General features: G+C 41.0%; 2 protein-coding genes across 3 annotated transcripts in view; both read left to right on the top strand.

Moving 5' to 3' along the window:
* The window catches only part of LOC115178199 (zinc finger protein OZF-like), a 92028-nt gene extending 88243 nt beyond the window's left edge, over positions 1–3785 (top strand). For both annotated transcript variants that reach the window (XM_029739293.1, XM_029739290.1), the window contains one exon: positions 1998–3785. In XM_029739293.1, the coding sequence (XP_029595153.1) occupies positions 1998–3064 (1067 nt within the window). In that variant the 3' untranslated portion in view covers positions 3065–3785. The remainder of the gene's footprint in view (positions 1–1997) is intronic.
* The window catches only part of LOC115178195 (zinc finger protein 658B-like), a 1063446-nt gene that overhangs the window by 824788 nt on the left and 223879 nt on the right, over positions 1–14779 (top strand). The window lies entirely within an intron of this gene.

Raw genomic sequence — 14779 nt, 5'->3', positions numbered from 1 at the left:
AGGAAAGAAAGACCCAGAGTTACTTCTACTACAGAGGATAAGTTCATTTGAGTTACCAGCCTCAGAAATTGCAGCCCAAATAAATGCTTCACAGAGTTCAATTAAGAGACACATCTCAACATCAACCGTTCAGAGGAGAATCAGGCCTTCACGGTTGAATTGCTGCAAAGAAACCACTACTTAAGGACACCAATAAGAAGAAGAGACTTGCTTGGGCCAAGAAACACGAGCAATGTACATTTGACTGGTGGAAATCTGTCCTTCGGTCTGATGAGTCCAAATTTGAGATTTTTGGTTCCAAGTGCCATGTCTTTGTGAGACGCAAAGTAGGTGAACGGATGATCTCTGCATGTGTGGTTCCCACCGTGAAGCATGGAGGTGTGATGGTGTGTAGGTGCTTTGCTGTTGACACTGTCAGTGATTTTATTTTGAATTCAAGGCACACTTAACCAGGTTGGCTACCACAGCATTCTGCAGCGCTATGCCATCCCATCTGGTTTGGGCTTAGTTGGACTATCATTTGTTTTTCAACAGGACAATGACCCAACACACCTCCAGGCTGTGTAAGGGCTATTTTACCAAGGAGAGTGCTGCATTAGATGACCTGGCCTCCACAATCCCCCGACCTCAACCAAATTGAGATGGTTTGGGATGGAGTTGGACCGCAGAGTGAAGGAAAAGCAGCCAACAAGTTCTCAGCATATGTGGGAACTCCTACAAGACTGGTGGAAAAGCATTCCAGGTGAAGCTGGTTGAGAGAATGCCAAGCGTGTGCAAAGCTGTCATCAAAGGGTGGCTACTTTGAAGAATCTAAAATATATTTTGATTTGTTTAACACTTTTTTGGTTATTACACGATTCCCTGTGTTTTTTCATAATTTTGATGTCTTCACTATTATTCTGCAATGTAAAAAATGAAGAAAAACCCTTGAATGAGTAGGTGAGTCCAAACTTTTGACTGGTACTGTACATTAAATTCCCTGGCATCAGCTCCAGTGGACTTTCCTGCAGTCAGCATGCCAGTTGCACGCTCCCTCTGAGACATCTGTGGCATTGTCTTGTGTGACAACTGCACATTTTAGAGTGGCCTATTATTGTCCCCAGCACAAAGTGCACCTGTATAATGATAATGCTGTTTAATCAGCTTCTTGATTTGCCACATCTGTCAGGTGGATGGATTATCTTGGCAAAGGATAAATGTTCACTAACAGGGACGTAAACAACTTTGTGCACAAAATTCTGCAATCTTTTATTTCAGCTCATGAAACATGGGACCAACGCTTTACATGTTGCGTTTATATTTTTGTTCAGTATAGTTGCTATCAGTTTAAGGAACATATGATGTCATAGTGAATTCATGACATGTGAATGAACAAGCCTTTTCATATTTTGTAACATGGCTATATAGTTTTAGGAACATCTCCCCAAAATATTTCACCAGAATTTCACCAGAATCTACCCGAAATGTCATAACATCAGCGATTAGTCAAAATGTAGAAAATTTGTGAACATCTAAATAAATTGGGCCATTTAAACAGCATGTGTGGAACCCTTTCAACAACGGGGAGATTTTACTGATGTGCTTTGTGTCTTCGACGCAAAAACAAGTTTTAGACCTCCACAAAAATTACTTCTTTACTTATTTTAGGTTTAAGGAAGTGTGTAGGTCGCATTCTGTATCATACAGCTATGAAGGTTATATATTTAGAACCACCTGCTTGATAGGAATCCAGTGACGTCTGTGTCTCCATGTCCTAGAACTGTTTAGTTTTTTGTGTTCTGACTTGTAAAACAGAATGAATAAAATATGTAATGTAAACATATTATCAGTAATTACCAGGAAGCTCTACAACATAATTTGTTTTAAAAACACACCAAGATTTAAACTGGCCTCAGGTTATTGAGGGATCTGATTAGGATTTACCCTCGTAGCTAGGCTGTTTTATCATGTGGAGGTTTCATTCAGGTCTCTATTTAAATAAACACTATCTTTGGCAGGAGAAAGACCAGACTCCGAGGAACCAGAGCCAGAGACGTCCAAACCAGCAAGACGACACCAGTGCTCCCAGTGTGGAAAGAATTTTAAACACTTACGTAACCTGAAAACACATGAGAGAATACACACACAGGAGAAGCCTTACCATTGCTCCCAGTGTGGAACGGGTTGTAACCGGTTAAGGGACCTGAAACAGCATGAGAGAATACACACAGGGGAGAAGCCTTACCACTGCTCCCAGTGTGGGAAGCGTTTTACCCAGTTATGTAACCTGAAAACACATGAGCGTATACACACAGGGGAGAAGTGTTACCACTGCTCTCAGTGTGGAAAGAGTTATACAACATTTGGGAGCCTGAAAATACATGAGAGAATACATACAGGAGAAAAGCTGTTCCACTGCTCTCAGTGTGGTAAGAGTTTTAACCAGAAAGGATACCTGAAACAACACGCGAGAATACACACAGGTGAGAAGCCTTACCACTGCTCCCAGTGTGGAAAGAGTTTTAACCAAAAAGCCCACCTGAACCAACATGAGAGAATACACACAGGAGAGAAGCCTTACCACTGCTCCCAGTTTGGAACGGGTTTTAACCAGTTAAGGGACCATGAGAGAATACACACAGGGGAGAAGCCTCACCACTGCTCTCAGTGTGGAAAGAGTTTTACAATGATGGGGAGCTTGAAAATACATGAGAGGATGCATACAGGAGAAAAACCGTACCACTGCTCCCAGTGTGGAAAGAGTTTTACAGCGTTAGGGAGCCTGAAAATACATGCGAGAATGCATACAGGAGAAAAGCCGTACCACTGCTCCCATTGTGGAAAGAGTTTTACCCACTTAAGTAACCTGAAAACACACGAGAGAATACACACAGGGGAGAAGCCTTACCACTGCTCCCAGTGTAGAAAGAGTTTTACTCACTTGTGTAACTTGAAAACTCATGAGCGAATACACACAGGGGAGAAGCCTTACCACTGCTCCCAGTGTGAAAAGAGTTTTACAGAGTTAGGTAACATGAAAAGACATGAGATAAAGCACAGAGGAGATAAAGATGTAGGCTGCTGAACATTAGGACATAGGACAAATATAGGCCTCTGAACAGTGAGAAATAGGACAGGTCCAGGCCCAATACATGGTGGGACAGTAGTTCCCAGAGACTCTGAATGTGTCTTGACTTCCCAGTGTTTTCCTTACTGCGTGTATTATAGTGGATTGTGTTTGTGGATTTGTTTGCTGACTTCACAAAATGAATTTCCATTTAAATGGGCTAAGTATATCGTACTTTGCTCTCAATTTGAGAAGAAAAAATATCCAGTTAGAGGAGGGTTTCCCCAACTCGGTCCTTGGGGGAAGATCAGCTTTAATATTGAACATAGATTGTAGATCATCCAAATATTTTTGGGAAATATACAAATATACTGTTATCTCAGAATGATGTTGGGGATAATTAAGTAGTGGTCCTATAATGTAAACTCCAACAGAAATAAATTAACATGTATATCTTCAAGTTAAACAATAATTTTCACTCATGACTACTGGTTTCAATTACATTTTCATCAAACTAACAAGCAAATATTTTAGAAATGTATTGTTACAAATCAACTTGCAAGGTTTCTAGTCTGCTAACATTGGCCTTACCAGCCTATAAATAATGTACACTACCGTTCAAAAATTTTAGAATACCTCAATTTTCATTTTTTTAAATTGAAATTCATACAGTTGAATGTCTTAATGTACTCTGAAATTAAAGCATAGAACAAATAAACAATTGGAGACAAAAAATAAATTATGGAATTGTTTTATTTATCAAAATGTAATCAACATTTTTTGACTCATCAAAGTAGCCACCTTTTGCAGACATAACAGCCGAACACACTCGTGGCATTCTTTCTACAATGGAAATCAAATTATTCTTTGGAATGTTCTTCCCAACACTGTTACAGAAATTCCCACATGTGTTGCACAGGTTTCTTTGCTTTCACTCTTCTGCCCAGTTCATCCCAAACCAGCACCATGGGGTTTAAGGCTGGAGACTGTGCTGGCCATTCCATGATTTGAAGACTACTGTCTTGTTCTTTTCTTCTAAGGTAGTTCTGACATAGCCTGGATGTATGTTTTGGGTCATTATCTTGCTGTAGTATATATATATACATATACACACACACACACACAGTTGAGGTCGGAAGTTTACATACACTTAGGTTGGAGTCATTAAAACTTGTTTTTCAACCACTCCACAAATTTCTTGTTAACAAACTATAGTTTTGGCAAGTCGGTTAGGACATCTACTTTGTGCATGACACAAGTCATTTTTCCAGCAATTGTTTACAGACAGATTCTTTCACTGTATCACAATTCCAGTGGGTCAGAAGTTTACATACACTAAGTGCCTTTAAACAGCTTGGAAAATTACAGAAAATTATGTCATGCTTTAGAAGCTTCTGATAGGCTAATTGACATCATTTGAGTCAATTGGAGGTGTACCTGTGAATGTATTTCAAGGCCTACCTTCAAACTCAGTGCCTCTTTGCTTGCCATCATGGGAAAATCTAAAGAAATCAGCTAAAACCTCAAAGACCTCCACAAGTCTGGTTCATCCTTGGGAGCAATTTCCAAACGCCTGAAGGTACCACGTTCATCTGTACAAACAATAGTACGCAAGTATAAACACCATGGGACCAAGCAGCCGTCATACCGCTCAGGAAGGAGACGCGTTCTATCTCCTAGAGATGAACGTACTTTGGTGCGAAAAGTGCAAATCAATCCAAGACCAACAGCAAAGGACCTTGTGAAGATGCTGGAGGAAACAGGTACAAAAGTATCTATAGCCACAGTAAAACGAGTCCTATATCGACATAACCTGAAAGGCCGCACAGCAAGGAAGAAGCCACTGCTCCAAAACCACCATAAAAATGTCAGACTACGGTTTGCAACTGCACATGGGGACAAAAATGTTATTTTTTTGGAGAAATGTCCTCTGGTCTGATGAAATGTCCTCTGGCCAACTGTTTGGCCATAATGACCATTGTTATGTTTGGAGGTAAAGGGGGAGGCTTGCAAGTCGAAGAACACCATCCCAACCGTGAAGCACGGGCGTGGCAGCATCATGTTGTGGGGGAGCTTTGCTGCAGGAGGGACTGGTGCACTTCACAAAATAGATAGCATCATGAGGAAGGAAAATTATGTGGATATACTGAAGCAACATCTCAAGACATCAGTCAGGAAGTTAAAGCTTGGTCACAAATGGGTCTTCCAAATGGACAATGATCCCAAGGATACTTCCAAAGTTGTGGCAAAATGGCTTAAGGACAACAAAGTCAAGGTATTGGAGTGGCCATCACAAAACCCTGACCTCAATCCCATAGAAATGTTGTGGGCAGAATACGGAAAAAGCGTGTGCGAGCAAGGAGGCCTACAAACCTGACTCAGTTACACCAGCTCTGTCAGGAGGATGTAAACTTCTGACCCACTGGGAATGTGATGAAATAAATAAAAGCTGAAATAAATAATTCTCTCTACCATTTATTCTGACATTTCACATTCTTAAAATAAAGTGGTGATCCTAACTGACCTAAAACAGGGAATTTTTACTAGGATTAAATGTCAGGAATTGTTAAAAACTGAGATTAAATGTATTTGGCTAACGTGTATGTAAACTTCTGACTTCAACTGTGTTATATATATTATATATATTTATACTTAACAAAAATATAAAACAAAATGCAACAATTGCAAAGATTTTACTGAGTTACAATTCATATAAGGAAAAAAGTCAATGTAAATAAATTCATTAGGCCCTAATATATGGATTTGCCATGACTGGGAATACAGCTATGCATCTGTTGGTCAACGATACCATGACAAGGTAGGGGCACGATCAGAAAACCAATCTGTATCTGATGTGACCACCATTTGCCTAGAGTTGATCAGGCTGTTGATTGTGGCCTGTGGAATGTTGTCCCACTCCTCTTCAATGGCTGTGCAGAATTGCTGCATATTAGCGGAAACTGGAACACGCTGTCGTACTTGTCAATGCAGAGCATCCCAAATATGCTCAATGGGTGACATGTCTGGTGAGTATGCAGGCCATGGAAGAACAGACATTTTTCAGCTTCCAGGTATTGTGTACAGATCGTTGCAACATGGGACCGTGCATTATCATATTGAAACATGAGGTGATGGCGGCAGATGAATGGCACGACAGTGGGCCTCAGGATCTCGTCACGGTATCTCTGTGCAATCAAATTGCCAACGATAAAATCCAATTGTGTTCGTTGTCCGTAGTTCATGCCTGCCTATACCTTAACCCCACCACCATGGGGCACTCTGTTCACAACGTTGACATCAGCAAACCGCTTGCCCACAGAACTCCATACATGTGAGGCCAGTTGGATGTACTGCCAAATTCTCTAAAACAACGTAGGAGGTGGTTTATGGTAGAGAAATTAACATTTAATTCTCTGGCAACAATTCTCTGGTGGACATTCCTGTAGCCAGCATGCCAATTGCACGCTCCCTCAACTTGAGACATCTGTATCATTGTGTGACAAAACAGCGCATTTTAGAGTGGCCTTTTATTGTCCCCAGCACAAGGTGCACCTGTGTAATGATCATGCTGTTTAATCAGCATCTTGACATGCCACATCTGTCAGGTGGATGGATTATCTTGGCAAAAGAGAAATGCTCACTAACAGGGACGTAAACAACTTGGTGCACAACATTTGAGCAAAATCTTATTTTTGGGCATTTGGAACATTTCTGGGATCTTTTATTTCAGCTCATGAAACATGGGACCAACACTTTACATCATGCGTTTTATATTTTTGTTGAGTGTATATATACAGTGCATTTGGAAAGTATTCAGACCCCTAGACTTTTTCCACATTACAGCCTTATTCTAAAATTGAAAAATAAATAAAATGTATGATCAATCTACACACAATACTCCATGATGACAAAGCAAAGAAATGTTTGCAAATGTATATATATATATATAAAAAAACACCTTAAATGTCACGTTTACATGCAGTACCAGTCAAAAGTTTGGACACACCTACTCATTCAAGGATTTTTCTTTGTTTTTACTATTTTCTACATTGTAGATATTGTAAGTATTCAGCCCCTTTACTCAGTACTTTTTTGAAGCACCTTTGGCAGCGATTACAGCCTTGAGTCTTCTTGGGTATGACGCTACAAGCTTGGTACACCTGTATTTGGGGATTTTCTCCAATTCCTCTCTGCAGATCCTCTCAAGCTCCGCCAGGTTGGATGGGGAGCATTGCTGCACACCTATTTTCAGGTCTCTCCAGAGATGTTAGATCGGGTTCAAGTCCGGGCTCTGGTTGGGCCACTCAAGGACATTCAGAGACTTGTCCCGATGCCACTCCTGCGTTGTCTTGGCTGTGTGCTTAGGTTCATTGTCCTGTTGGATAGTGAACCTTTGTCCCAGTCTGAGGTCCTGAGCACTCTGGAGCAGGTTTTCATCAAGGATCTCTCTGTACTTTGCTCAGTTCATCTTTGCCTCAATTTTGACTTGTCTCCCAGTCCCTGCCGCTGAAAAACATCCCCACAGCATGATGCTGCCACCACCATGCTTCACCGTAGGGATGGTGCCAGATTTCCTCCAGACGAGACACTTGGCATTCAGGCCAAAGAGTTCAATTTTGGTTTCACCATACCAGAGAATCTTGTTTCTCATGGTCTGAGAGTTTTAGGTGTGTTTTGGCAAACTCCAAGCTGGCTGTCATGTGCTTTCATGTCATGTTTACTGAGGAGTGGCTTCCGTCTGGCCACTCTACCATAATGGCCTGATTGGTGAAGTGCTGCAGAGATGGTAGTCCTTCTGGAAGGTTCTCCCATCTCCACAGAGGAACTCCGCAGAGGACCAATAACCATTCTGTTCTTGTTCACCTCCCTGACCAAGGCCATTCTCCCCCGATTGCTCAGTTTGGCGGCCAGCTCTAAATCAAATCAAATGTTTTATTGGTCACTAACACATGGTTAGCAGATGTTATTGGTCACATGCACATGGTTAGCAGATGTTATTGGTCACATACACATGGTTAGCAGATGTTATTGGTCACATACACATGGTTAGCAGATGTTATTGCGAGTGTCGTGAAATGCTTGTGTTCAAGTTCAGAAGTAATCAAACAATTAATCGAACAATTCCACAACTTCCGAATACACACAAATCTAAGTAAAGGGATGGGATAAGAATATATACATATAAAATATATGGATTAGCTATGACCTAGCGGCATAGGCAAGATGCAATAGATGGTATGAAATGAGTAATGCGAGATATGTAAACATTATTAAAGTGACCCATGATTTCAAGTCTGTATGTAGGCAGCAGCCTCTCTGTTAGTGATGGATGTTTAACAGTCTGATGACCTTGAGATAGAAGCTGTTTTTCAGTCTCTCGGTCTCAGCTTTGATGCACCTCTACTGACTTTGCCTTCTGGATGGTAGCGGAGTGAACAGGCAGTGGCTCGGGTGGTTGTCCTTGATGATCTTTTTTTGGCCTTCTTGTGACATCGGGTGCTGTAGGTGTCCTGGAGGGCAGGTAGTTTACCTAATTTTCTGAATCACCATCATCAGTGACCTTGCTGCCTTGGTAGAGGAATTCTTTAACTTCCTCCACCACTTTTCCCTTTATGTTTATGTGAGTAATTTAGCAGGCACTCCTATCCAGAGAGACTTACAGCATGAGTAATTTAGCAGACACTCTTATCCAGAGAGACTTACAGCATGAGTCATTTAGCAGACACTCTTCTCCAGAGTGACTTACAGTAGTGAGTGCATACACACTGCTCAAAAAAATAAAGGGAACACTTAAACAACACAATGTAACTCCAAGTCAATCACACTTCTGTGAAATCAAACTGTCCACTTAGGAAGCAACACTGATTGACAATACATTTCACATGCTGTTGTGCAAATGGAATAGACAACAGGTGGAAATTATAGGCAATTAGCAAGACACCCCCAATAAAGGAGTGGTTCTGCAGGTGGGGACCACAGACCACTTCTCAGTTCCTATGCTTCCTGGCTGATGTTTTGGTCACTTTTGAATGCTGGCGGTGCTTTCACTCTAGTGGTAGCATGAGACGGAGTCTACAACCCACACAAGTGGCTCAGGTAGTGCAGCTCATCCAGGATGGCACATCAATGCGAGCTGTGGCAAGAAGGTTTGCTGTGTCTGTCAGCGTAGGGTCCAGAGCATGGAGGCGCTACCAGGAGACAGGCCAGTACATCAGGAGACGTGGAGGAGGCCGTAGGAGGGCAACAACCCAGCAGCAGGACGGCTACCTCCGCCTTTGTGCAAGGAGGAGCAGGAGGAGCACTGCCAGAGCCCTGCAAAATGACCTCCAGCAGGCCACAAATGTGCATGTGTCTGCTCAAACGGTCAGAAACAGATTCCATGAGGGTGGTATGAGGGCCCGACGTCCACACCGCTTACAGCCCAACACCGTGCAGAACGTTTGGCATTTGCCAGAGAACACCAAGATTGGCAAATTCGCCACTGGCGCCCTGTGCTCTTCACAGATGAAAGCAGGTTCACACTGAGAACATGTGACAGAGTCTGGAGACGCAGTGGAGAACGTTCTGCTGCCTGCAACATCCTCCAGCATGACCGGTTTGGCGGTGGGTCAGTCATGGTGTGGGGTGGCATTTCTTTGGGGGGCCGCACAGCCCTCCATGTGCTCGCCAGAGGTAGCCTGAGTACCATTAGGTACCAAGATGAGATCCTCGGACCCCTTGTGAGACCATATGCTGGTGCGGTTGGCCCTGGGTTCCTCCTAATGCAAGACAATGCTAGACCTCATGTGGCTGGAGTGTGTCAGCAGTTCCTGCAAGAGGAAGGCATTGATGCTATGGACTGGCCCGCCCGTTCCCCAGACCTGAGTCCAATTGAGCACATCTGGGACATCATGTCTCGCTCCATTCACCAATGCCACGTTGCACCACAGACTGTCCAGGAGTTGGCGGATGCTTTAGTCCAGGTCTGGGAGGAGATCCCTCAGGAGACCATGCGCCACCTCATCAGGAGCATGCCCAGGCGTTGTAGGGAGGTCATACAGGCACGTGGAGGCCACACACACTACTGAGCCTCATTTTGACTTGTTTTAAGGACATTACATCAAAGTTGGATCAGCCTGTAGTGTGGTTTTCGACTTTAATTTTGAGTGTGACTCCAAATCCAGACCTCCATGGGTTGATAAATTGGATTTCCATTGATTATTTTTGTGTGATTTTGTTGTCAGCACATTCAACTATGTAAAGAAAAAAGTATTTAATAAGATTATTTCATTCATTCAGATCTAGGATGTGTTATTTTAGTGTTCCCTTTATTTTTTTGAGCAGTGTATTTTCGTTCTGGTTCCCCTGTGGGAATCGAACCCTCAACACTGGCGTTGCATGCGTGGTACTACTACCAACTGAGCCACACTGGACTGTGTTAACGCGTGTGGCTGTTTTATGTTTTTTTCTTCATGAGCTTGGTTTTCTTTAATTGATTTTCAAACCAATTTGGAGGGATGTGTTTGAGCTTGTCAACTTTTTTCTTGCTGGAGAGCAGGGTCATCTGCACAATCCAGGTCTTCCAGGGTTGAGGTGATCTGGTCCATCTGATGCCCCTCTTCCCATTTTTCAGGGTCTGTGTCATAAACCAGTCATTGGGTTGGAGGGGGGATGCATCCTTGCTTAACACCAGTGTTGACTCTGAAACAGTTGGTTACATGCCCATTACAGACAACTTGACAGCAGAAATCGGTGTAGAAAGTCTTAATGATGCTGACTATTTTGGGAGGGATTCCATAGTGGCAAAGTGTTTTCTATAGGGCTATTCAGGGGGCTTTTGTCTTTCAGATTTTATACACCTGATGCGTTTCTTGACATCTTTCCATTGTTCTATTGTCTTCCATGCCCAGAACTGTCTTGCCAGCCTCTTCCATTGGCTGGTTCAAAGAGTAGGTGGTCCTCTCCACTTCCTTGTGGAGGACGGTTAAATCTATTGTTTAGAGATGATGTTAGAACTGACGCTCGGCCTCTGGGTGTTTCAACTTGGCAGAGTCTAAACCGCGTGTTCTTTTTTTCTCCCCCAGTTGAACTTCAGAGACGTCATGCAATAAAATGTTAATTAATTACTTAAAAATCATACAATGTGATTTTCTGGATTTTTGTTTTAGATTCCGCCTCTCACAGTTGAAATGTACCTATGATAAAAAAATGACAGACCTCTACATGTTTTGTAAGTAGGAAAACCTGCAAAATCGGCAGTGTATCAAATACTTGTTCTCCCCACTGTATATGAAATCTAATTCTGTATCTGACATCGAATTCTATATCTGACATCTAATTATATCTCTGACATCTGATTATATCTCTGACATCTTATTATATCTCTGACATCTAATTCCATATATGAAATCTAGACCTAATTTTGTTTCATGTTGAGACATGATCATATCTAAAATAAGATTTGGATAATGAATGTGTATTTTGTTTTGATTATGAACTTTGGATGTAAACCCTTAGATGCTCATTGTATGATTTGGATAATGAATGTGTATTTTGTTTTGATTATGAACTTTGGATGTAAACCCTTAGATGCTCATTGTATGATTTGGATATAAACCCTTAATGTTCATCATTTGGATATTTAAAAATGAAAATTAACAAATAGATTAATATAATTTACATTTTATTTATTCTAACCTTGAAACCTCTTTAATTTAGTCGTTGTGTTTCATTGAGTTAATTTGTGTAACTTGTCATCAAGCTCAAGGTGTATGAAAATGTGATGACGTTATGATAAGTTGTTGATCTAAAAAAAACACTCACTACCTCATGAATGTTCCCATCAGTAATATTAAAACATTCACTACCTCATGAATGTTCCCATCAGTATTATTAAAACATTCACTACCTCATGAATGTTCCCATCAGTAATATTAAGACATTCACTACCTCATGAATGTTCCCATCAGTATTATTAAAACATTACCTCATGAATGTTCCCATCAGTATTATTAAAACATTCACTACCTCATGAATGTTCCCATCAGTATTATTAAAACATTCACTACCTCATGAATGTTCCCATCAGTAATATTAAGACATTCACTACCTCATGAATGTTCCCATCAGTATTATTAAAACATTACCTCATGAATGTTCCCATCAGTATTATTAAAACATTCACTACCCCATGAATGTTCCCATCAGTATTATTAAAACATTCACTACCTCATGAATGTTCCCATCAGTATTATTAAAACATTCACTACCTCATGAATGTTCCCATCAGTATTATTAAAACACTCACTACCTCATGAATGTTCCCATCAGTATTATTAAAACACTCACTACCTCATGAATGATCCCATCAGTATTATTAAACATTCACTACCTCATGAATGTTCCCATCAATATTATTCCATGTCAGATCAAATAATGTGCTGATTGTAAAAAGGATTAGATTGTCTGAGTAGAATTAAAATATGAAATGCCCCTAATAAGACGTTCATTATAAAATGTATAAAAATAGAAGTACATCATGTAGGCACATTAGGGGTTAGGTGCTTATTGTGATGTCTGTTTGACTGACTGACTGTTTTTCATTGTCATTCATTAATAAAATATGCACTGACTAACAAATGGTTCTCTTTGTACGTTTCCAAATAATAACAATTATTTGATGAAATAAGTGAAAAATTAACTTTTTGTCTGAAAATATAATATAAAATGTTACCAACTACGTTGCCCACTCTAGACAGCAGATAGCAATGTGCGTCTTTCAGTCGATGCCGTCAGCGTGACTAATAATCTAGTGGACATGACGCGTCAACCAACAACAACCAGGGTTGCCATGTTCGGAATTTTCTAGACAAATTGTGCTACATTGAAAACGATGTGGTGGGTGAAAATGTATTGGTCGCGGATTGCAGGTTTTGGGCCACTTCTAATTTGCACAGCGGCCGCCATGGCATTTTTCTTAAAGATATATACTTTATATACTTCACTGTGACCTGCTGCTGCTGACTCAGGCAGTCTGTTGCTGAGTGAATGAGTGTTGGGAGGGGGCGGGCAAGAAGGGGGGGGCTGAGCGCTTTTTATTTTACTGTTTATTTAACTAGGCAAGTCAGTTAAGTCGTATTTACAATGACGGCCTACTTATAAACCCCACCGGGAAAATCCTCCCCTAACCCGGATGACGCTGGGCCAAGTGTGCGCCGCCCGATGGGACTCCCGATCACGGCCGGTTGTGATACAGACCGGGATCGAACCCGGAGCTGCAGTGACGGCTCTAGCACTGCATCGCTGCACCACTCTGGAGCTGAGTCACGTGAGTGAGAATAGAGAGCAGCACGCTCACGTCGTGACAACTTTTTACCAGTTGTCATTATGGAGACCTATTTCCAACCCTTTTCCGTTAAACATTATTGCGCTAGAACTGATTCGCATCAAGAAATAGTGGCGACAAAGCACAGAAAAACAACTTTAGGCGCTCTAGAGCACATTTAGATAAATTCGCTAGTAGGTGGTTTAAACTGCATTCTAATGTCGACTTTTGTTATGGAAAACCAAAGCAAGCGAAGGGTTTTATGCATGCTCAGTGGAACTTTGTAATGGAAATTATGGAACTCCCTCGCGTGCTTCTGTTAGGGGAAAAAGACCACAATGAAACTGACATTAAATGTGGAGAATGATAGCCTACATATGCATCTGTTGACAATCAAGTAGCCTATTCATTTCTTATGCCTATATAGGTTACTGTAGCCTATCATTTCTTATGCCTATATAGGCTACTGTAGCCTATCATTTGATGCAATAAATATGTTGAAATATCACTGGAGTCATTACAAATCAATTTGTGCCACTTGTGTAGCGTACTTGGAGCTGGCAAACGAATAAAAAAATTGCCTATAACTTCAGTTTATTGTTGTTGTAGAATTATGTTATTATACAATTATTGATGGCCATGTTTAGTTAATGACATTGGAAGTTATCAATTGCTGAGCAGCTGTTATTAGAATGCATTCGATTGAAGGTAAAAGTCAGTCAGATTAGGCTACAGGTCAACCACCAAAAAACTGGCTGTTGTTGACAAGCATATGCCTATTCAGTTCATATGCATATTATTAATACGACCCCATCCTCAGTAGCCTATTCCAGCATTTCTTACCTCGAAATCGCCTCACTCTTCACGTTGAATAAATGAGTCTGTCTATTTGAACTAAGTTGCTAAATCGATCATTTTACATATTGCCTAGGTTACTGTAGGCTATCTGAAATTAGATGTAGGCCTATCAAGGACTATAGGCTACCTGCATCTAGCTAACCAACCCATGGCAAAGTTTAATTACAATCATAAACCCAGAGTTTTGTCAGTAAATCTATGCCTGTTGAAATGACAAACGGTTTGTAGTCTTAACATCTGGGACATAATAACGTCACAATTGCCAGAAAATTGCCTAACATTCGTTTTTTTTTATTCATCCAAGTGTTTCTTGCACAGAGGTTGAGATCCTCTGTCCAACTTTCATCCCTCAAACTCTCCTGTTGGATTTATATATAGTTATGCACATGCCATACGGGATTTATTTACAATCATAGCAGACAAACGAGTTAAATCGAAATCCATTGATGGAAAATTATATGGCAAATTTAATGAGGGCGAATTATAATTTCTCTTGCGACATCATTAAATTCATTTCAGTCACCTTAGCTCGCAATAATTATTGTTTCAATGGAAAACCGAATGTTGCTTCT

The sequence above is a fragment of the Salmo trutta genome, chromosome 38, assembly GCF_901001165.1.
Source record: "Salmo trutta chromosome 38, fSalTru1.1, whole genome shotgun sequence".
Taxonomy (NCBI): domain Eukaryota; kingdom Metazoa; phylum Chordata; class Actinopteri; order Salmoniformes; family Salmonidae; genus Salmo; species Salmo trutta.
The sequence above is the reverse complement of the archived record's forward strand: the minus strand, read 5'-3'. Positions and strand labels throughout refer to the sequence as shown.